A 24,713-nucleotide genomic window follows, 5' to 3' on the forward strand; every position below is an offset into this window, starting at 1 on the left:
GAAGTCAGGAGGTAAGTTACTTTCTGCAAAATACCCAACCTCTGACCAGCTCTTGTAGCCATAGTATTTATATGGATGGTCCAGTTCAGTTTCTGTCAATGGTAACCCATGTCAGATGAAACTCCTAAGCCTGTTTAAGAAGAAGAAACTGAGACTAGGATGCTTTGGTAAAGACTGTTTATTGCTTGCCACAGGGCTTATTTCTCCATTCAACAGACCCTCCCCAGTGCTGGCTGACTCTTCTTTATATACACATCTAAGTATATTAAACTAATCAATACCAAACACCTGTTTATCTTATTACCTTAAATTACTAGGTACTTAACATCCATCAACAGAACTTAATAAATACTAACAATCCCAGGATGATAGTGGGGGATTCAGTGATGCTAATGCCATTGAATGTCAAAGAGAGATAGTTGGATGCTGTGACAGGTTTGTAAACAGGCAATGCAATTTACAATTTACTCCCATCAATCTCCTGTGACATTGCATGAAATACATCAGAGAATATGGTTACTCTTTTACCAGTCTCTGATACCTTTGGGTTGCTATATCTGACTCTTCTCTCTTGTTTTGGACTCTCTGGGAAAGGGTGGAAAAGAGGGAGCAGGAGCAAGAGGAGGGGGGAAGAGGAAGAGGAGAAGGGAAGTAAAGGGACAAGAATTGGGTAGGGTTGGTGAAAAAGCAAGCACATCTGACTCTGAAATTTACATGTGAAACTTATTTGCTGCTCAGGGTAGTGTCCTCGCCCAACCATCTTCAGCTGTTTCATCAATGACCTTCCTTCCATCATAAGGTCAGAAGCGGGGATGTTTGCTGATGATTGCACAATGTTCAGCACCATTCGTGACTCCTCAGTTACTGATGCAGTCCATGCCCAAATGCAGCAAGACCTGGCCAATATCCAGGCTTGGGCTGACAAGTAACAAGTAACATTTGCGCTACACAAGTGCCAGGCAATGACCATCTCCAACAAAAGAGAATCTAACCATCACCCCGCATTCAGTGGCATTACTATCACTGAATCCCCCACTATCAACATCCTGGGGGTTACCATTGACCAAAAACTGAACTGGACTAGCTATATAAATACTGTGGCTACAAGAACTGGTCAGAGGCTAGGAATCCTGTGACAAGTGACTCACCTCCTGACTCCCCAAAGCCTGTCCACCATCTACAAGGCACAAGTCAGGAGTGTAATGGAATACTTGCCTGGATGAGTGCAGCTCCAATAACACTCAAGAAGCTTGACACCGGACAGAGCAGTCGGCTTGATTGACGCCACATCCACAAACATAGCCTCCACTACTGACGCACAGTAGCAACAGTGGGTACCATCTACAAGATGCACTGCAGGAATTCACCAAGGCTCCTTCGACAGCACCTTCCAAACCCACGACCACCACCATCTAGAAGGACAAGGGTAGCAGATAGATAGGAACACCACCATCTGGAAGTTACCCTCCATGTCATTCACCATCCTGACTTGGACATATATCGTGTTCCTTCACATTGCTGGGTCAAAATCCTGGAACTCCCTTCTTAACAGCACTGCGGGTGTACCTACACCACATGAACTGCAGAGGTTCAAGAAGGCAGCTCACCACCGCCTTCTCAAGGGCAACTTGGGATGGGCAATAAATGCTGGCCCAGCCAGCGACATCACATGAATGAATAAAAAAAATTCAAGACATCACCAAGATAGCACAGACAGCTGTAAATCTTCCTCCAAGGACACTTGATTACATAATAATACATAGATGAAACCATTATTAATGCGAACATAGGAATTTATAATGGAAATAAGTTACCACTAAAGTGTAACAAAAATGTGATGACCAAAATCAAATTATTGAGAAAGGAAATGCATGCAGTTGCATAATTTTTAATATATTGTTCAAAAAATATGTAAATCGCAGGATCTGTAACCCCATTTGTTGCTGACCATGGTTGGTATCTCTAATAAAATCTTGAGATATGTGCATCTCTGGTGCAGTTGTATTTGAACAGGTTGCCAGTGCTTTTTTTGTGATTGCTGTTGATGAAGTGAGAACTACACATTTTACCATCCACAGCATTCCTTTAACAGAGAGACACCTCGACCAGATGAAGCATGAACACAGATGTAAAATTGTGTTCTGTTATGTATCATACCCACAACTCCAAGGTCAAGTGTGACTACCTATTGTATGCATACCAGTATTTATATTTCAACATAACAAGGAATATTTATTGACTAATGTTATCTGAAGTGCTTGGGGAAGGCAGCAGGGGAAAAACTCCTTAATTAGAAAATCTTGTATATATTCAGCAAATGCAGCATTTTTAAACTTATTTCCAGAATTCTGTAGATGATTTTTTTCACCACATGGTACACTGGAGCTTATTAAAGATGAACTATAATTTATCAGGTGATCCAAGTTAATGGGCAGTCAGCCAAGAGCATAGCATTAAAGGTGTGTGCTGTTCTTGTTCAAATGGTACATTTCCAAGTAACATTTTGACAGCAACTTACAATGAATATTGCAGCAAAGCAGTATCTAATAAAATCAAATAATAGCATTCACAACAGAGCTATACATGATTAAACACACTACATGTGTACCAACTTGTAATGAGAGTTTACAAATCACTTCCTTTCTGGCAACCAGGATATGCCATTCAAACTGAAAACTTAAAACGACACACACACTTGCAGAAAAAATAGCCATAGAGAACCTTAATAAACTCATTGGACTTTCTAATTTGCTCAGCTCAGGCTTAGCTGAATGCTACATGCCTACATTTTTACCAAAAGACTAGGTTTCAGTTCAAATAATCCTGAATCAAATCTCTTGGACCAGGATTTTACATTCAGTGTGCGGGGGCGGGCCTGACAAGCCAGAACATAAAATGACACACAATGATGTCAGGCGTGCGTCCTGACATCATCGCGCAGTCTCGCGATGTTTCATTCAGCGGGCGTGCACCGGAATCGGCTGCATGCCTGCCGATAATTAAAAGGCCTAATTAAAGCATAAAGCTTTTACAAATTGAATAAAAACTTCTTTTGAAAAATGAAAACATGTCCCATCTCATGTGACACAGTCACGAGGGGATGTGTTTCATTAAATTTTTAATTAGTTAAAAAGCACTTCAATCTCTGAGGCAGCTCCGTGCACGAAAGAGCGCTGGACCCGACTCTCCTTCCTCCTCCCGCCTGCACAGGTAGCGCTCAGCACTCCCGCTCGCGATCCACACTGGGCGGGCCTTAATTGGCAGTCGGCTCCACGACTGCCCCCATCCGCTCCCGCCAAGCCCGCCCGACGCGGGAAAAATTCAGGCTCTAGTGTTTCTCTGTAAATCAGCCAGAAAAGAGGCTTCTTACTAGGAAGTAGTTTTAACTTTTAAAAATGAATGCAGAGAACAAATAAATCTTTTGCATTAAATTTGCATTGAGAACAAATAAGAATTTCCAGCTCTATGATAAATAATGATGGATGACTGGGGGTTGGGGGAGGTGTGGGAATTGCACGGAGAGAAATCAGGTTTATGAGCAATGTCTATAGTAATTTGGTTCTATTAATATTACCCAAGGGCAGAATTATCCCAGATTTGCACTAAGCGCGGCGGTGGGCGGGAATAAGGACGTTACACCCACCAGCTGCAATGGCAGCTTTTCACTCTGCATCATCCCATTCCCAGCATGCCTTATCTCATTAATAGTTAATTCCCAGGAAACACACCAGGTCGCTGGTGGGACAACCTCTGGTTCATCCACCTAGAGCTAGCAGTCTTCAAGGGACAGAAAGCTGCTGGCAGCTGATAGCTGTCAAAGGGAGTGAACATGCTAGTACTTAGCAGTACTTCCCTCAAACGCCTACTGGACGCAGTGGAGGCCTGCTGCGATGTTCTCCACTCCCACTCTGGGCGAAGACCAGCAAGCAAGGTCACCAATCCAGCATGGGAGGCAGTGGCAGCAGTGGTCAGCGCCAATGCCCTGCAAAGGAGGATAGCCACCCAGTGCAGGAAGAGGATGAATGCTCTCATCCATTCGCCAGGGTAAGTCACTCTTCTCATCACTCTCAACCCACACACTCAAAGCCATTACACACCCGCAGGGATCTCACACCTCAAGGGCCAGCACCACTAACTCTCACACACACCCTCACATCTCCATCAGGCTCACATCCTCTCCAGCTCACGTCCTCATCCCGTCCTTGGCTCCTCTCACCATAAACATTCCACACAGTGCCATGCGTCTTGCTCACACTCCCTCCATTTGTTTTCATGTAGGAGAAGCTGGCTCACAGCAGCAGGATGAGGTCCCAGACCAGGGATGGAGTGGCCCACATTAGGCCCCTCACCCACTTTGGGGAGCGTGCCATCGTGCTGACTGGTGAGGATGTGGACCATGCCGGCGACGACGGTGAGGTCAATGCCAAACACTCATGTAAGGATCCTGTACCACATCATCCCTCTCTCAATGCAACTGAGAGTGCTCTCCCTCTTGCTTTTGACTCTGCTGCCATGCACTAATTATCTCTACTTTGGTCCACAGGGAGCTCTGCCAAGCGACTGACACTCTCAGCCAACCAGTCCCTTAGCTCCATCCAGGTCCTCACCTACAGCAAAGCCTGGAAGACCCGTCACAGCACTTACCCACACCCTCCACCAGCGCAGAGATACACACTTCTGTGGGACCTAGATCTAGAGCAGGCTTGAGTTCACAATCTGGTGCTCACCGCATGGACACATGCCTGCAGCAGGAGGAGGCAGTTTCAGCCAAGCTCCCTGGCACGTGGAGGACTGCTGGGGAAGAAGTATCTTTGTGGTCTGAGTCAGATGATGAGCCTCTGGATTCGGCCTTCCAACTCATTGTGGAGAGTCAGCAAAACGCGGGAGAACATCACGCAGAGCTGTTGGAAGCCCTCAACAGAGTGGCACGTGAGTTGGAAGAGTGAGTCTGATGAAGTGGTGCCCACATGTGCACGTATGGAGGTCTCCATGGGGAGAATGATGGACACCATGGAGACCCTAGTCCAGCAGAACGCAGAGATGCACGTAGATCTGCACTCCATCGCGGTAGCCACAGGTGAGTTCCTGCAGTGGCAACGCGAGGGGGAAATGAGGCACCTTGACGTCCCTCCAGGTGCTCCTTCCCCTCAAATGAGTTAGGCCGGGATCCTAGGGCACCAGAAGGGAGGAGGAGCGGCAGCTGGACACCTCTGGGTTATGCACTCGGGAATCTCAGATACTGTCCTCTCCCTCCAAGTCCCCTTTGCCTGTGACCACCTCAACCTTGTCCTCTACCACTATAGAGGTAACAGCTGGCCCACAGGAGGACAGACAAAGCAAGCCAGGGCCCTCAAGGCCTCAGCTCTCCAGAGGACCCATGCCAAAGTCATCGGAGGCAGCAAGGCCAACCATTGCACAGGCTGTCTCCACCCCTCCTGTGGGTTTCAGGGCAGCAGTTAAGAATTTCCAATCATGTGGTTGCATGGGTAAACACACTTTGTTACTTTATAATCTGAAAATACATTCACTTTCACTGATTAATGTGTAATGTTGTCTTTCAGCTTCATTGACAGGCTTCGCGAGTGCACCCCATGTATCCCCCCGTCCCCACTAGTCGTTCAGCTGCACGCAGCCAGACCATGAGTGACTCTGGAGGGAGAAGTGCATTTGTGGCAGGGCCTTAAGGAGCCTCATGCAAGCACTTTCCCACGCACACGGATCCTTCCTCCATCACGCTCATTTCAATGTCCCAAGCATTTTCAATGCTGCCTGCTGGGGTTCTCTTTCAATTGCCCATCTAAGCTGACCTGCATCTCTGCGCACCCACTGATCACACTCTCATGTAGCACCTGTGCCTGCCCAACACGAGGCTCCTCTCACTTTAGGGTTCAGAAGCATGGTTGTAGTAAGATTTGATTTCAGCTCGCCCATTCACCCATGTCCTTACCCCCATCACAGTTGACTCCCCGGCATCACCCTGCTGTCAACTACGAACCAGACCCCTTTTCTTTCCAGGATGTCCAGATGAATGTGCACATTCCCTATCTTCCCAAGAATACCACCTCCACCCACATTGACCTCCCCAACCTCATCCTTCCAACCCCAAGAGTCTGTGTCTGCCTCCAACTTCCCACTAGCCACCCTCGCCATCCCTTCTACCGCTACCGTCGCACCCTCACCATCCCATCCTTCTGGCTCACTCTGCCCCCTCTCATACTCACCATTCTCTTCTACCAAGCCCACCCTCATTCCGCTCCCCAGGAGGCAGTAATCGACTCCACAGCCCCCTCCTGGCCTATGTTTATCTTCTACAACTTTACTGAAACTGTTTAATGCTCTTGTTATACTACAACTGTGCTACTTGTGCATCCCCTCACTCCTTTTATTCCACCACTGGTACCCGTGCCCCTAGCCCAAGCTCCAAATTTCTTTCCTTAACTCCTCCACCTCGTGACATCTTTTTCCTCTTTGAAAGCCTTCCTTAATATTAATCTATTTAATCAAACTTTCGGACACTCCTCCTACGATTTCCTTCTTTGGCTTGGCGTCCATTTTTTTTAATCACCCCTCTGTGCAGTACCTTGGGACTTTAACATCAAAGATGACGTATAAATGCAAGTTGTTGTTCTTGAACCAATCGCACAATACCAATTATGTTTAAATGCAGCTGAGGAATCAAAAGGCAGCCTGTAGAACTGTAGCTAACATGAGCCAGCATTTTCTGGAGATATGGTGGGGGGAGAAAGGAGAGGAAACAATAGGATTTTTCAGTAAAATATGCATCCTACACTGGAAACATTGCAGCCAGGTCAAGATGAACAGCATATATCCAAAATATTCAAGTTAATTTGATGACAGAAAATGAATGATTCACAGAAATAATCCAGTACAATGAAGGTAAAGATGTCCCCCATCAGCACCTATCACTTGTGGCAATCTAATATCAGTACCAGGAATAACTAGCCTGTCAGGAAGCACCTAACAGGGAGCAAAGGACAATGAAGCTACTTATACCAAACAAATAAAAAATTTGCAAAAGCAAAACCACAACAGCAGTTGCCACACCAGTTCACCTTTGGCAACTTATCAAATCATGTTGCATTGCCAGTTCAAAGCAAACTTCAAGAATCATTTGATTTAGCAGTTAAGCTAAGTGCTTACTTTTCCTCTCTTTTTATCCTGATTTATTTTTTTGACTGGAAACAAACACAAAAAATTGTAAAGCTCTTAGTACTTAATTCATATTTTTGGGTGATTTGTTTTTAAAAGCACTCAAGACAGTTAAGATCCTGCATAACATGCAGAAGTGAAACTAGATTATTCATTATATTAATACAACACTCACTCGTCTTTGAAGAACCTTCTCCTTATGTTTGGTGGATAGGTCCTTGCTTGACCATGTTGTCTGTGGTGCAATGTCCAGACGGTAAGTGCTGGCTGTCCTTTCACTTTGCAGTGCTCTATTATGGACTAGCATGTCAACTGGCTTGACTGCAATGGATGCAGCTGAATAAATAGAAAGGTCACAAGTTAATGCAATAGACAAGTGTTATGATCCCCAGCTGATGTTACCCCTGGACAAGCCTGATCCCAGGAGTGCAACCCAGCTTGATAGATCCTAACTTTTAATTTGTTTGTTTAAATAAGTGGAGAGTAGCCACTAAACAGAGTCACAGAAGTCAGCTGATGAACTTTTAGCTAAAAAATAAAACATTTATTTAACAAGAAAACTATATTACAATACTCATTCACACACAAGTATACCTTTACAGATATATACAGATTTGTAAGGATAACACAAGTTACAAAAGCTATCTTATACTCTAATGTTCACAGTAAGTACACAGTCCATGTAAACCAATAGGCAATTCATGGTCAGACACACCACATTACGAAACCAAGCGACAGATGCCATCTCAACCAGATGCTATGGATCTCTCCTCAACTTTTCCCATATGCTTGTCACACTGAGCCAGTCTCAATGAACTCCGTCTTTCACACAAGGGTTTCAATCTCCACTCTAAGAACTTGCTTTGGAATCTTCTCCCAAACCGATGCTTTCTCTCAGACGCCTTCCGCAAGGGTCCACCTCCAGGGTTTTGAACTCACCTCCTGAGAGTTCCTCTTCCCTGGGTCACCACATGCATTCAAGCTGTCTTCCACACACACTCTCTCACCAACTCAGCTGTCAAAAGTACACCACTGCTTCACATGCCCATAACAAAGAGCTACAGACCTTTAGCCATCTCTTTGGACCTTCTTGCATCTTGCAAGCTGTTCTCGCTTTAAATCTGCTTTCTGCAGCTTTTGTCTCTTTAAATCTGAAGCTTGGAGCCTTTCTCTCTACACCTCGCTCTTAACTTCACTTAACAGGACCTTTTCCAGTTTCCTGTCCTTCCTTTGACTAGAAGGTCTTCTTTGGACTTTCCCCTGTTCCACTCCCCTGGATTTTGGGGACTTTGCTTTAGTTTGGGACCTGCTATCTGTCTCTTTTACTCCAGTCTCTCTCTGGCAGCCACTTTCAACCAACTGTAGCTTGGAACTGGCTATCTGCCCCTTCTAGGCTGCTTCTGCCTAGCACCGGTCTTCAAAACTGAATTCAAAGCTGTTGTTTCTTTAGTTTTTGTGTGTGTCTGTGGGAGGGACCCGTCTCTCTGGATCCCTGTTGCTAGGCAACAACCCAGTTTCTCTACTCTTGTTTAAGTTAGCTACAACAGTCGTAAACCTCTCATTAGAAATTCAGGCACCTTTTAAAGAGAATCTAAAACTCAATTTGACATTTTCTTAACACACAAATACAGAAATACAAATCAAATTTAAACATTAAAGCTAAAACTCATTCCTAACACCCACAAATACAACTTACATAAACTGTCTCTACTTCCTTACACAAGGAACTTTGGAACACATACCTAACTTGCTTAGATTAGCTCATAAATCAATGATCAGAAATACACAACGTGATACCTATGGGTAATGCTCAGAAATTGCTAGGTATCTGCCTACGCTCATTGGTAATATTTTCCCTTCTGAGTCAGAAGGTTATGACTTGAAGCCCCACTTGAGAGACTTGAGCACACAATCTAGGCTGACATTTCAGTGCAGCCCTGAAGAATGCATTGCATCACTGAAAGTACTGCCTTCAAATGCAATAATAATCAGAGGCCCAACTGCTCACTTAGGCGGATACAGAAGATCCTCTGGCAATACTCAAAGAACAGGGGAGTTCTCCCAGTGTAATAACCAGCATTTATTTCTCAAATCAAGATTTATAACAGATTATCTGGTCACCTGTTTAATTGCTGTGCCTGGGGGCACTGATATGTGCAAATTGGTTGCCCGTTATCCTACATTACCAGTGACTACACTTCAAAAGTATTCTGTCGACTGCAATAGGTGCAAAACTGTACAGACAATAAAGTCTCCTAATTCTGATTATTAACCTGTATTATGCCAGCTAACCTCAGCTAGGGTAGTAGTACGGGTGCTAAAGCAATCCACAGAACTCTTCTCAAAGGGTGGAGAAACCAGTCGGTCAGTTGAAGTTCCTGTGCCTGACTGCTGTCTGATAATTCCTCAGATCTGCAGTTAAAACCCGACATTTGTTTTTAAAAAGAGATTTGGTGGAGGGGTTTTTTGTGGTCAAGTACTGACCATAACAGCTCATGGATAATTCTCCTTGGTTTCAATTTTTTCCCAAATCTATTCTTTAAACTTAGACTTTCTAGTGTGGGGTTATGTCACTTTCACAGGACAATAATGCAGAACAAAATGTAGCTAACGGCAATTCACCCAGCTACTCAAAGACAACAAATCTCCAGATGTCACATGGGCATAAGCACTATAATAATAAAAACACATTTGAATGGAAATGTGCATGAAGAACACAAATTAACCCACCTTCAATTTCCTGTTCTCGGAGCTTGCGAATGGCAGCTCTAATCAGTTTACGTTCCTCATATTCACCTGCATTTCGGAGCTGTTGAAGCACAAAGATAATCATCAGATTCACTAAATGGTATTGAAAAACATGAAACTAATAATGGAAAGAAAACATTCCAAACAACGCGACAAACAATTCTTTATAAATGGATAAAATGGATTTAGGCAAACCTATGCACTGGACAAAACAATTGTAATGATAGTTATCATTTCCATGAACATTTTTATCTCAATCCAGCAATCCCTATCTCTCTTTCAGCTGCAGACTAACAATTTTTAGGGGAACAATTGGAAGTTATATAGAATGGAATGGTCACTGTTTTCATATTAGTGTCTATATTCCGTAAGATACAGCTGGCAGCGAAAATGGGCATAAATTCAGGTGGAAGTGTATGCCATACCATCCCAACCAGGATTTCGCACCTTGGTGGGGCTGCCACTGGCTTATCCCTACCCACACACTTCTCCAGAAAAATAGCCTGAAGAATTTTCTTCCTATCAGCCACAACTACCACCACTTTCTGGGGCTATCATGTAGAAGGTGGCTTTAGGCCCCCAGGAAGCATGTATAAATGGCCTTGAGTTTTCCCTTGGAAGGAGAGGGCTTTCAAGTGATCTGCTCTCACTCAGGTCATCCCAAACACAAATCAAAACACTTGGCTGAAGGCCAAAACATAGCAGGCTAGCGTAACATAGCAACATGCTAGTCCTTTGGATTTCCTGCAATAAATACTCGGAACATTTTATCAGTTCATAGAACTGAATCCTTGCTCAACTTACACAATTGTTTCTGAAATGCAAATGGTGCAACAATTCAGGGGCTGTCCAGTTCACGGACCAATGAACTCTGACTACAGATTACCGTCAGTGGGCTATATGACAAATATCCAACAGCTTCAGGCTATACAGGACCACATAACCAACTTCCAACTTGTATCACCATTGACTAACCTTCCCCACAGCATGTGCAATTGGTAATTCAAATGGAGTGAAGGGTCTGTACTGTGTCCTACTATTCTCCATACTGTTGCTCGAACACATTGGCACAACTTAATCTGTGTTTGTTTTATCTCCTACTTCTCTCTTTAGCAACTGCCTTTGTTTAATGGTGTGCGCACCAAGCACAAACCCTATTGTTGCAAAGACAAAGTTTAGAATCAAGTGCAGGAATAAAAAAGTTGAATTCAATATATCTGAATTTAAAATCAAAACTTTAATAATTATTGCTGAAATCTAAACCGTTAAAATCTTGTTCACATGACAAATTTTTTGCAGCATCTTCCTGTTGTAGTTTAAGCTATTCCAGATCTATTCCAGACAAGGTGTCACTTCCTTTTTCTCAGCTCCCCACTGAATAAGTGGAAATCCCGCTCATATTATTTGAGTCAATGACTCAAGTGTCTTCCTGAATGAACCTTAATATATGACTGTGTCACACGTCTTGATCTTGGTTGCAAGGTGATGAAAAACCCGAAGGGCTGTTATTTAGCAAGGTCAAACTTCAAATGCTAGCAACCTGTTAATAAGCAGAAATCCCCTTAACCTATATTCACTCATGGCTGTAAATTATGGGTTTCTCTAGAGACAAGGATCAGGTTCTTTTAAATTTCAGAATGGATTCAAATTAGGCTGGGCTGCAGTGATAAGAGTATGTGCTACACACAGAGGCAGGAGCGTGAAGGCAATTGTCTTCAGTTGCTCCTAGTTAGATATCCACAGCAGTGCACAAAGTGTGGTCACGTCCGCAATCAGCTATCCATGGAGATGGAGCACGTGTATGCCAGTAAGCCAGTATGCTTCAGGCGTCCATAACTGGTGGGCACCAGAGGGACTGGGGTGCATCATCACCTGGGGAATATCATTTTAATTTGATTGTTAAGTTTCCTTTACATGTTTGTTTATTCTGTTATAGTTCATCGGTGGTATCCCTTTAAGAAGGCATTCATTGCCTTATTTTTATTCATTAAAAACCTGCAATTGGTCTAAATTTTTTTTTCAGCCCAAGTGTCGTGGTAACGGTAACCCTTAGAGGAAACAAGCGGAAGTCAATGCATTAGAACGTGGTACTATTTTAGAGCCAGAGATACTTGTGTAGACAAGGTCCCAATTCACCAAAAGGCACATGGCTCAGCAGTGCAGCATTCCCAAACTGTGGGTCAGAAGCCCAACTGGGATTGCAGAAACAGTGAATGGGTTCGCACGTGCCCTATCCTCTGAGACTGTACTCCTCATTGGCATGGAGCCCCAGGTAGTGTCCAGCCTTCCTTTGCCTAGCCTGTTTCTTGGTCTCTCTCTCTCACCAGGCCAGGGGCTCTTGCCAGTGGCCGCTTCACTGAATCTCGAAGCCCGGCCCCAACCATGAACCCAGTGTTGATGCCTTCACTGCTGAGCTCTGGTCTGTCTGAGCCCAACCTGGCACTGCTGAATGATCTGGCCTCCAATATCAGCCACCTCAAGACACTCAACCTGCATTTCCGCTACTTCCTGGCAGATGTCCATGATCTGGAGTGGCTGAGATGAATAGTGGACTGGTGAGGGCATAAAATAGCACTTTTACAAAGTACTTTAACAACACAGATTTTCATATTTATATATGTTGATCTATAATACGTAAACTTTAATAATTATATACTGAATGATACTATTCTGCTTCATTTCTGTTTTGTTTCTACTGGCAGCTGGGGTTGTGTTAATTTTCAAGTGTTAAAATGGGGTCATATTGGAAAATAATTTGGCAAGTGCTTTAGTAGTGCCAATAATTTTCACTGTCATTAGCAATTGTATCTCACATTTATACAGAACCACCAACGTAGAAAAATGTTCTGCAGTGCTTCACACAAGTATAAGGAAATTAAATAAATAGATGTGAATTAAAGAAGGAGATGAGGGATGACTAAAATCCCAGAACAAAAAGATCGATTTTATGGAGAGAGTGTTAAAGGAGGCTGAGGGACTTAAGAATGATTCCCAGAAGCGCTAGCCATGGTGGCTGAAGACATTGGAATTTATGGTGGGACAAGGGAAGGAGATGCACAAGAGAGGAGAAACAGAGGGTTTGGAAGGGAGGAAGGGTTATAGCACAGGAGAAAGTTACAGAGATAGAGGGTTTTAAACACAAGGATAGAAATTTGAGATGTTGCATGAGTGGTAGCCAATGTTAGTCAGTGATGACAGGGGTGATGTACAGGAGGAACTGGAATTGGGATAAGCTACAAGCAGCACAGTTTTATAGATACATAAATAGCTTCTGCAGTGTGTGCAACATTCTGAATTTCTTTTAATGTCCTAAGTCATGCAAACAATAAGCATTTGAATAAATTCAATGAATTGCAAACTTAAACAGTCCTCTTCTAAATCTTCCGATGTTTAATCAATGCCAGTTTTCCCACAACACACCAAATGGAAATAAGAGATTAATAGAGCCTGAAGTTTTAGTAATCATCCATGACCAGCCCAAAGATTCATTGTCCCACAGATAGAAGTTTTTAGAAAGTCTAGTTTCTTGCATCGTTTCCTTGACAAGACAAAGGGGCTTTCTTCAGCCAACCAGGTAATTTATTATTGGCCCCCTGAAGTGGCAACAAAAAGGACTACACTGACCTTTTTCCTATCATTAAAGAGGACTGAGTTTGTTCCAGACCTGCCCAGATTCCCTCAGGACTCAGAAAAATTCTGTTTTAATTATTCTGAAACAAATTTATCACTTTGCTGAAAAAAGCACATTTGTTAGTGGAATTAGACATCATAAATGTTTTTCTTGAAAACAGAGCTAACAAGAAAATTCAAACTTAGAACATTTGAAATGACTGAATATTTTTGAGTTTTCTGGAGCAGGCAAATATATGCTGGAACAAATATAGGACCTTTACACAATTCAAGGACTAAGGCAAGTTAATTACCTATAAGAATTCTTTAAACATATGCATCTTCCTCATATACTTGAATAATAAATTAGTTTTATAGATTTTAGGGAAACCAATTGCTATAGATATGGATGAAAATGCAACGGTATTGCAGAATATTTTACTTGTTCTTAGGATTTGAGCGTTGTTAGCAAAGCCAAAATTTATTGCCCATCCCTAATTGCTCATCAACTTTTCTGTAGTGGTTTGAATCAACTGAGTGGCTTGCCAGGCCATTGCAGGAGACAGATAAGAATCAACCACATTGCTCTGGGCCCCCTGTAGCCCAGAGCAATGTAGGCCAGACCAGGTTAGGACAGCAGTCTTCCTCCCCTAAAGGACATTAGTGAACCAAATAGGCTGCTACCACAATTCTTAATGAGACTAGCATTTTATTTCAGATTTATTAATTAGATTTAAATTCCTCCAGCTACCACGGTGGGATACGAACATATGTCTCTCGAGCATTATCCCAGGCCTTTGGATTACTAGTCCAGTAACATTACTATTATTCTACCATCCCTTTGTGCCACATGTAAGTTTCTACTGTTGCATTGTATAAAGCCTAAGAATTATGCCACTTTAAATTTCACTTTATGCTAAAGCTAAACTGACGCTAACCAGGTAACCTTGTGCTCAAAAGTGTATTGTTTCAGCACTGGTGGGGATGAAGAGGTGGGATTGTGGCATATGACTGTCACATATTCTGAAAGAAATGAAGAAAACCCTACATGTAGGCAGTCTATATGTTTTTCTTAATTCCAAATCCTTCACATATCATGCAGAAGCAAGAACAATGTGGGGTTCTGGCGGAAACTCATTCATTACCTGGAATGAGGTGTGGGGCTAGTGCTACCTGCACTGCTTATTTTCTATGCACCTGTTTTGTTGGAAGGGCAATAAATTGGGCTTCAGAGATGCCACTTAATGTCAACCAACATCTCTTAAAAATGTCTTTGTGAAGGTGAGTAGTAGTAGGTAGGGGGCTACTCACAGGAAAGCGAGATCACATGCAGGCCATGTGGTGGAGGCACACCCACAGTGCTGTTTGGGGCAGGGGGGGGAGGAGAGAGGGGGTGAGAGTTCCCCAGCAACAGTGCAGGAACAGCAAAATAGTTCCAAGTCAGGATGGTGTGTGGCTTGGAGGGGAACTTGCAGGTGATGGCATTCCCATGCACCTGCTGCCCTTGTCCTTCTAGGTAGTACAGATTGCGAGTTTGGAAGGTGCTGTCGAAAGAGCCTTGGTGAGTTCCAGCACTGCATCTTGTAAATGGTACACACTGCGACGGCTGTGCATCGACATCGATGGCGGAGTGAGTGAATGTTGAAGGTGGTGGATGGGGTGCCAATCAAGTGGGCTGCTTTGTCATGGATGGTGTTGAGCTTCTTGAGTGTTGTTGGAGCTGCCTTCATCCACACAAATGGAGAGTATTCAATCACACTCCTGACTTGTACCTTGTAGATGATGGACAGCCTTTGGGGAGTCAGGCAGTGAGTTACTATCCACAGAATTCCCAGCCTCTGACCTGCTCTTGTAGCCACAGTATTTATATGGCTGGTCCAGCTCAGTTTCTTGTCAAATGTAACGCCCAGGATGTTGATGGTGGGGGATTCAGTGATAATAATGCTATTAAATGTCAAGGAGAGATGGTCGGGTTCTCTCTTGTTGGAGATGATCATTGCTTGGCACTTGAGTGGCACAAATGTTACTTGCCATTTCTCAGCCCAAGCCTGGATATTGTCTAGGTCTTGCTGCATATGGGTATGACTACTTCAGTATCTGAGGAGTCACGAATGGTGCTGAACATTCTGTAATCATCAACAAACATCCCCACTTCTGACCTTATGTTCGACAGAAGGTCGTTGATGAAACAGTTGAAGTTGGTTGGACCTAGGACACTACCCTGAGGAACTCCTGCAGTTATGTCCTGAGACTGAGATGATTGACCTCCAACAACCACAACCATCTTCCCATTGACTCCAGTTTTGCTAGAGCCCTTTGATCAAATGCTGCCTTGATGTCAAGGGCAGTCACTCTCATTTAACCTCTTGAGTTCAGCTCTTTTCTCCATGTTTGGACCAAGGCCGTAATGAGGTCAGGAGCTGAGTGGCTCTGACTGAACCCAAACCGAGTGTGTCAGTGAGCAGGTTATTGCTGAGTAAGTGTCGTTTGATAGCACTGTCGATAACCTCTTCCATCACTTTGCTGATCATCAAGAGTAGACTGCTGGAGCAGTAATTTGTCCTGCTTTTTGTGGACAAGACATACCTGGACAGTTTTCCACATTGCCTAGTAGATGCCAGTGTTGTAGTTGTACTGGAACAGCTTGTCTAAGGGTGCAGCTAGTTCTGGAGCACAAGTCTTCGGCACTATTGCTGGAATGTTGTCAGGACCCATAGCTTTTGCAGTATCCAGCACCTTCAGCCGTTCCGTGATATCACATGGAGTGAATCGAATCGGCTAAAGACTGGCATCTGTGATGCTGGGGCCTTGAAGAGGAGGCCAAGATGGATCATTGACTCAGCACTTCCGATTGTTGCAAAAGCTTCAACCTTGTCTTTTGGACTGATGAGCTGGACTCCCCATCATTGAGGATGGATTATTTATGGAGCCTCCTCCTCTAGTTGGTTGTTTGATTGTCCATCACCACTCATGACTGGATGTGGCAGGACTGCATAGCTTAGATCTGATCTATTGGTCATGGGATCACTTAGCCCTATTGTATTCTGTTTTCACTGTTTGACATAGAAGTAGTCCTACATTGTAGCTTCACCAGATTGATACCTCATTTTTACGTATGCCTGGTTCTGCTCCTGGCATGCCCTCCTGCACTCTTCATTGAACCAGGGTTGATCCCCCAGCTTGATGGTAATGGTAGAGTGGAGGATATGCCTGGCCATGAGGTTACCGATTGTGGTTGTATACAATTCTGCTGCTGATGGCCCACAGCGCCTCAAGGATGCCCAGTTTTGAGTTGCTAGTTCTGTTCAAAGCCTATCCCATTTAGCACAGTGGTAGTGCCACACAACATGGAGGGTATCCTCAATGTGAAGTCAGGACTTCGTCTCCACAAGGACTGTACAGTGGTCACTCCTACCAATACTATCATGGACAGGTAGATTGATGAGGATGAGGTCAAGTAGGCTTTTTCCTCTTGTTGGTTCCCTCCCACCTGTCGCAGACCCAGTCTAACAGATTTAGGACTCAGCCAGCTCAGTCAGTAGTGATGCTACCAAGCCACTCTTGGTGGTGGACACTGAAGTCCCCACCTAGTGTATATTTTGTGCCCGAGCCACCCTCAGTGCTTCCTCCAAGTGGTGTAGAGCATGGAGGAGTACTGATTCATCAACCGAAGGGGGCGTGGTAGGTGGTAATCAGCAAGCGGTTTCCTTGTCCATGTTTGACCTGATACCATGAGACTTCATGGGGTCCAGAGTTGATGTTAGGAACTCCAAGGAGAATTCCCTCCCGACTGTATACCACTATGCCACCACCTCTGATATGGTGATGGTGGTGTCTGGTACATTGTGAGGTATGATTCCATGAGTATGTCTTTGTCAGGCTGTTACTTTATTAAACTGTGGGACAGCTCTCCCAATTTTGACACATGCCCCCAGATATTCATAAGGAGGACTTTGCAGGTTCGCCAGGGCTGGGTTTGCTGTTTCCGGTGCCTAGGTCAATGCCAGGTTCACAACTTAAGTTTTTTCCTCTGCCATGTGATTGCCTTTTTGTCTCCCAGCTTTTCATTAATTAAAGTTCTTTGCAATTCACCACAAATAAACAACTCCTTCCCAAGTACCATATACAAAGAACAAAGAAAAGTACAGCACAGGAACAGGCCCTTCGGCCCTCCAAGCCTGCGCCGATCATATTGCCCGTCAACTAAAACATTTTGCACTTCCGGGGTCCATATCCCTCTATTCCCATCCTATTCATGTATTTGTCAAGCTGCCTCTTAAACACCACTATCGTACCTGCTTCCTCCACCACCTCTGGCAGCAAATTCCAGACACTCACTACCCTTTGCGTAAAAAACTTGCCCCACACATCACCTTTATAGTTTTCTCCTCTCACCTTAAATCTATGTCCCCTAGTAATTGACTCTTCCACCCTGGGAAAAAGCTTCTGACTATCTACTCTGTCCATGCCACTCATAATTTTGTAAACTTCTATCAAGTCGCCCCTCAATCTCCGTCGCTCTAGTGAGAACAATCTGAGTTTCTCCAACCTCTCCTCATAGCTAATAACCTCCAGACCAGGCAGCATCCTGGTAAACCTCCTCTGCACCCTCTCCAATGCCTCCATATCCTTCTGGTAATGTGGTGACCAGAATTGCACGCAATATTCCAAATGTGGCCTAACCAAGGTTCTATACAGCTGCAGCATGACTTCCCAGCTTTTATACTCAATACCCCTGCCAATGAAGGCAAGCATGCCATATGCCTTCCTGACTACCTTATCCACCTGCGTTGCCACTTTCAGAGACCTGTGGACCTGTACACCCAGATCCCTCTGCCCTTATAGGTCAGATGATTTCTTGGAAGAAGCCAGCTTGTTTACAGTTCCAAGGTGAACTTATGTCCTTCTATTAAAAACATTCCAGATTAGCATCTAGATAACCAGATCATGCCAGGTACTTCCATTTTGCAAAAGAAAACTTCAGTCTTGAGAGATATGATTCTAACACCAGCAACAGTGAAGAAATGGTATATAGTTCCAAGTCAGGTGGTGTGTAACTTGGAAGGGAAATTTGTAGGTGATGGTGTTCCCATACATCTGCTGCCCTTGTCCTTCTAGGTGGTAGAGGTCATGGGTTTGGAAGGTGCTGTCTAAGGAGCCTTGGTGAGTTGCTGTGTAATGCATCTGCAGTAAAGATTGCCTAAAATGGAAAATGTTCTACTTGCTGGCACCAACATCTCTCGCCTTGGTAACCAGAAAGCTTGTGTTTAAAAAAAATACTATTTAAAGTAAATTTTAAAACAAATCTGCTTATGTTAGTTAATGAGAGTACATAACCTACCATCCTACTCAAATATGATAACACTGCAGGGAAGCTCCCTCTTTAGGCAATGCATAGAACAGCACTGTCCAAACTACACAACAGCACTGAATTCAGATCCCAAAAGACTAGTGTTCCGTGAGAAGACCTCACGCATTTACACTATTCAACCCAGTTCCCGTGTCTTAGGAGAAGAATCAAAGACCCAAATTTTTGGAGAACTGTGATTCTGCTAGCAAGTAAGGGAGCCAAATTTAACAGTATAAATGTGGGCCTCTGGTTCACACTCAAGTTCCAGAGTCTGAATAAGGATGAGTGTAAAAACTGTCCATGCTAAAGTTCAGCAGTCAAATCTATGCCACTTATCAGTACACATAGGGATGGTCTATTAATGAGTTCATTCCAGATTATGGCATTCTATTTTTTCATGACGCTAGGCAGCTCCACTATGTACTTACATCCATCTTCAAAAGCAATATTTTGCCAACTTTTCCCCTCTATTTCTCTTACAAAGGTTCTAGCTTGTTCATTGTTAAATGGGCATCAGCCAAGCAGAAATTCTGTTTGTGTGAAACTTAGATAGTGAATCTTGTTAATTGTATAAATTAAGGGTAAGGATAAACAGGTGAAGGGCATTCATTATTTGAGTACATATAAAGAGATACTTATTGAAAAGGGGGTGCGGTGAGTAGGATCAGGAGCTCTACGCTGATAACATTTCACATTGAGAATAAATCAAAACTGAATAAAGATTGATTTCTGGTCTCCGTCATCAAATGGCTGTTAAAGGTTTTGGAGTACTGTGTACAGTATTGGTCTCCTTATTTAAGGAAGGAATTAAATGCATTAGGAGCAGTTCAGAGAAGGTTTACTAAACTAATACCAGAAATGGGCAGGTTGTCTTATGGAAGTAAGATTGGACAGGCTAGGCTTGTATCCACTGGAGTTTGGAGGAGTAAGAGGCGACTTGATTGAAACATACAAAGTCCTTAGGAGTCTTGACAGGATGGATGTGGAGAAGATGTTTCCTCTTATGGAAGAATCTAGTACTAAGGGTGACTGTTTAAAAATAAAGGGTCGCCCATTTAAGACAGACTTGAGATGAAATTTTATCTCTCAGAGGGTACAGGGTCTTTGGAACTCCTTTTCTTAAAAAGCAGTGGAAGCAGAGTCTTTGAATGTTTTCAAGGCAAAAGTAGATAGCTTCTTGATAAACAAGAAAACAAGGTGCTGAAGGGTTATCAGGGGTAGGCAGGAGATTACAGTCAGATCAACAATGATCTTATTGAATGGTGGAGCAGGCTTGAAGGGCCAACTGGCCTACTCCTGTTTCTAACTCATATGTTTGTATGTTCGTGTGTAACAAGTGTGATCAAACTGCTTGACCATGTAGCATCACAAACAAGCCTAGTCCTGGGGTCATACAACATTTGGACACCCACATTTTCTAGCAGGTGTGATTAACAGTAATCAGAAGCCAAAAATGGCGCTGATTTTTCTCATTCTAGTATGAGAGTATGTAATTACTGCCCTGGATGAGAGCAGTTAACAGCATCAACTTACATTTATATGGTGCTTTGAATGCAATGAAACGTCATAAGATGCTTCACAGGGGCACTATGAAGTAAAGTATGACACCGAGCCAGATAAGGAGATATTAGGTCAGATGACCAAAATGTTTCAAAATTTTTTAAAGATTTAGTTTAGTAGGGATTTGGATTTAATTTAAGATTTAGTTCATGAAGGATTAATAGGCAGAGAGGTGCAAATACCTCCACTGATCTGGTGCACGGGAACAGACAATTGCTATTCCAAACAATTTGTCCCTCACAGCATCCTAGTTAGCCTTTGCCTCTCTGGAAGCTAATCCTTTGTGAACCGAATCTCAAGGTAAACCCAAATCCCTTCCAATCTAAAAAGGTAAAAATCATGAAACAGTATAGTCAATTACAACCAAAGTAAACTCCTGCAAGAAAGGATGTGATTTTGTCATTTCTGGTGCCTAGGTTGATGTCAGATGGTCAACCCAGTCTTACTCTTATTAGACTTTTTCGTAGTGCTTTGATACAACTCAGTTACCTACTAGGCTATTTCAGGGGGCAATTAAGACTAAATTACATTGAAGAGAATGATGAGGTCAATAAGGCACATGTTAATTTCATGATGGAATACAGCCCACTCCCCTAGACAGGTGTACCTCCAACAGCCACATCCAGGACAAAGCAGCTGCTTGATCAGCATCCCATCCACCAACTGAAATACTCACTCCCCCTACCACTGGAGAACAACAGCTGAAGCAGTGCAGCAGCTTACCAAGGCTTCTTCAACAGCACCTCCCAAACCTACAACCTCTACCACTGAGAAGAATAAGGGCAGCAGGCATATAGGAACACCACTCCAAGTTTCCCTCAAAGTCACACCATCCTGACTTGGGCATATATCATCATTCCTTCATTATCACTAGGTCAAAATCCTGGAACTTCCTACCTACAGCACTTTGTGTATTTTCACCACACTGACTTCAGCGGTTCAAGAAGCACCTTTTCAAGGGCAACAAGAAATGGGCAATAAATGCTGGTTTTCCTGCATCCAGAGAATGGATAAATAATTTTTTTAAACTGACTTCATTCTGTGTTGGTCCAACCAACATGCACAACATTTCATTTGTCTGTATTTTTGTCAGACTCAACTATTCCAATGTTTTCCTGGACAGCCTCCCATCCACCACCCTCAGTGAACTTGAGCTCATCCAAAACATCTGCTGCACGTATCCGAACACACAGCAAATCCTGTTCACTCAGCATCCCTGTGCCTGTTGACTTACATTGGCTCATTGTCCACCAGCACCTTAATTTCAAAATTCTCATCGTCATGTTGAGATCTCTCAATGGCCTCACCCCTTCCTAACCAAACTCGACAGTATGAGCACCATGCATTCTCTGAAAGCAATGGTATCAGCATGGTGTCTTGTCTGAACTCTGTTACCTGCCTGACAATAACTGAATCAAATTATACATTCCAGGAAAACTGTTGAGTGTGTCTGGTTCCCTTGGAGGACAAATCAAAAATCTGGTCCAGCCCAGTATAATTTGCTGGCTCTTAAATCCATAAATATATTAAACTGTTAAATGTTTACTTGAACAATGCAGACCAATTTGTTTCTTAAAAGGTTGAGGATAACCAATCAACTTAAATTTTACCAGCAACTGCCTATGTAAGTGATATTTATACTAATAAGTGCCACCAATACATGGTTCTCAAGATGGAGAAGCTAGGTCTTCCAAATGCTCACCCTATATGTTGGAAAACTATGAAAAGAGAAAGGCTGCATATATTATCAATACACTTTCTTTGACGAAATAATGCTGCTCACCAAGGTTGTTAACTCATCAATGTCATTAATTGACTCCAGTTTCCCTGAAAGGATATCCAAAGACCCTTTCTGATCCTCTTCCTGTCGGTGTGATCTGACAAAACACATTCATAAAGAGAGAAATTAAAACATTATTATGCACTTGATTCACAGTATATAACAAGTTAGCAGATCTCCATTGCATTTCTCAATGAATCAAGGGATGTGCTAATATGTGATTCTTATAGGAATTGCATGGAATAGGTAGGGCAGAATCATTCTAGATTTGCACTAAGCACGGTAGCGGTTGGGAAAAAGGGCATTTTACCTGCCGGCCACAATGGGGGCTTTTCACGCCGTATCATCCCATTCCTCATGCAACCCGCCTCATTAATTATGCATTCCCGGGAAACTGCGAGGTGGCCCATGCCACCGTCACCTCAGGCTTTCAGTAAACCTGGCACCATATTTAAAGGTTGCCCCTGCACTGAGCTAGCACTCTTCAAGGGATAAGAAGCTGCTGGGAACAGATGGCTGTCAAAGGAAGGAAACACACTGCCCCCAAATTTAGTGACGCCTCCGCCCTGAACACCTACTGGACGTAGTGGAAGCCCGCTGCAAAGTCCACTATCCCCGCTCTGGACGAAGACCAGCAAGCAAGGTCACCAATCCAGCATGGGAGTCGGTGGCCAGCGCCAACACCCTGCAAAAGAGGACAGCTACCAAATGCCAAAAGAGGATGAATAATTTCTTCCGTTCCTTCAGGATAAGTCACCCTTCTCATCACTCTCAACTCACACGCTCACAAACCCATCACACATCCACGAGGATCTCATTCACTGCCAGTTCAAGGGAAATCACCATTCACTCTCTCAGACACACCATCATTTGCCCTGTGGATCGTGTCCTCATCCCATTCATGGCACCCCCACCACACGCACATGCCAGGCATCCTACTCATCTGACCTGCCAGGCTTCCTGCTTACACTCTCTCATCTGTCTTCAGGCAGGACAAGCTGGCACACAACAAAAGAGGTCGCAGACTAGTGGAGGAATGCCTGACATCAAAGGTCCTCAGAGTTTGAAAATACAGTCATCCAGCTGGCCGGCGATGATCTGGACAGTTCCTGTGCTGGTCAGCGGTGAGGTCAGCGGTGCTCAACCAAGTGAGGATCCAGCAGTACAACATCCATCAGACTGCCATGCTGTGAATGAGTTCCCCTGTTCCACAGTCCCCTGCCACGAACTAACTATCTCTCCTTGCTTTCACAGGCACATTTGGAAAGCAGCCGAGGAGTCCACAAGCCAGGTCCTCAACTCAAGCCCTGAAGACACCTTGGAGAAGAATCTGATGACAGCCTAATTGAAGAACCGCGTGAGCGCTCATCCACGCCCTTCACCAGCGCAGAGACACACACCTCGGTGGGACTTAGTTCTCGAGTAGCTGCAGGGTCACAATCTGGTGAGCACATTGCACTGTCTGATCCACGGCAGGCGGTGGCAGGGACCTTCCAGGTTTCCAGCACTCGGAGGACTGCTGGAGGCCAGAAATCTGCTGACTCAGATGAGGAGCCTCTTGAACTCGGTCATACCTCAGCTGCTGGAGCTGCAAAGGTAAGCTGGGGATATCAGGAAAGGATGTCTGCTGCACACCTCAGATTCAAGGCACAATGGAGGAGTCCATCCGCCTTCAGTCTAGAGGTGATAGTGCCAGCACACCAAGGCACCATGGCCAACACTGGTAGGATGGCTGCCACAATGGAGACATTGGTCCAGGATATTGATCCTGCACTGCTGCGCAGGCTGAACTCCATCGCTAATGCCATTGTTGGCCTCCAATAGTGTCAACACGAGAGGGGTGCAGGCAGGCTCAATCTCATTCCAGCTTCTCTTTCTCCTCATGGAGTCAGCCAGGGGCCCTCAGGCACCCATAGGGAGGAGGCCATCCACCCAGGTGACCATGGGAGTGTCCAGCCTATCTAAATCCCTTCTTCCTGTGACTCCAGTAGCTCTAGCTCCACAGGCTGAGGATGTCACTGCCACAAAGCAGGACCCCGAAAACAGGCCAGGACCCTCCAGGTCTCACAGCAGGCTACCTCTACCTCCACTGTGGATATCAGGGGAACGCCAAGACGTAGTGGCATGGTTAGGAAGGTTAAGAAGATGTCGTTGAACAGCCTGGGCACGGGTGTTAATCACTTGTACATAATGTTCACTATTGCAAATAAACTCCCAAGCGTGTCTCCTTGCCTATGGCTTCTTGTTATGATGTGAGTGTTAGTGTCACTCAGATGTGAAACCTTGGTTCCTGAACAAGATAAAGGCAAGTGTCTCAGTGCAGGACCTCCTTCCTGTGCTTTGTGCAACATTCCCAGCATACTGATGGGGCTTATCATTGCTGCCAGAATGTTTGGGCAAGCAGCACAGAGTTCCATCATTTTTTCTAGGTGCTCTCAGCACCTTTGAGGTGCAGCTGGACCCCCCTGCAATCTCATTAGCATCTGACAACATGAT

The 24,713-nt window shown here is 44.2% G+C and overlaps 1 protein-coding gene and 1 long non-coding RNA gene across 5 annotated transcripts in view; both read right to left on the minus strand.

The window, feature by feature from the left end:
- Positions 1–24,713, minus strand: part of LOC144687829 (uncharacterized) — a 701,476-nt gene that overhangs the window by 295,693 nt on the left and 381,070 nt on the right. The gene's annotated exons all lie outside the window — the stretch shown is intronic.
- The window catches only part of smtnb (smoothelin b), a 413,005-nt gene that overhangs the window by 288,510 nt on the left and 99,782 nt on the right, over positions 1–24,713 (minus strand). For all 4 annotated transcript variants that reach the window (XM_078554317.1, XM_078554318.1, XM_078554316.1 and 1 more), the window contains exons 3-5: positions 22,221–22,314; positions 9,901–9,979; positions 7,346–7,506 (exon numbers count right to left, since the gene is read on the minus strand). In XM_078554317.1, coding sequence (XP_078410443.1) covers positions 7,346–7,506; positions 9,901–9,979; positions 22,221–22,314 — 334 coding nt within the window. The remainder of the gene's footprint in view (positions 1–7,345; positions 7,507–9,900; positions 9,980–22,220; positions 22,315–24,713) is intronic.

Source organism: Cetorhinus maximus, chromosome 12, assembly GCF_964194155.1.
Source record: "Cetorhinus maximus chromosome 12, sCetMax3.hap1.1, whole genome shotgun sequence".
NCBI classification, from domain to species: Eukaryota; Metazoa; Chordata; class Chondrichthyes; order Lamniformes; family Cetorhinidae; genus Cetorhinus; species Cetorhinus maximus.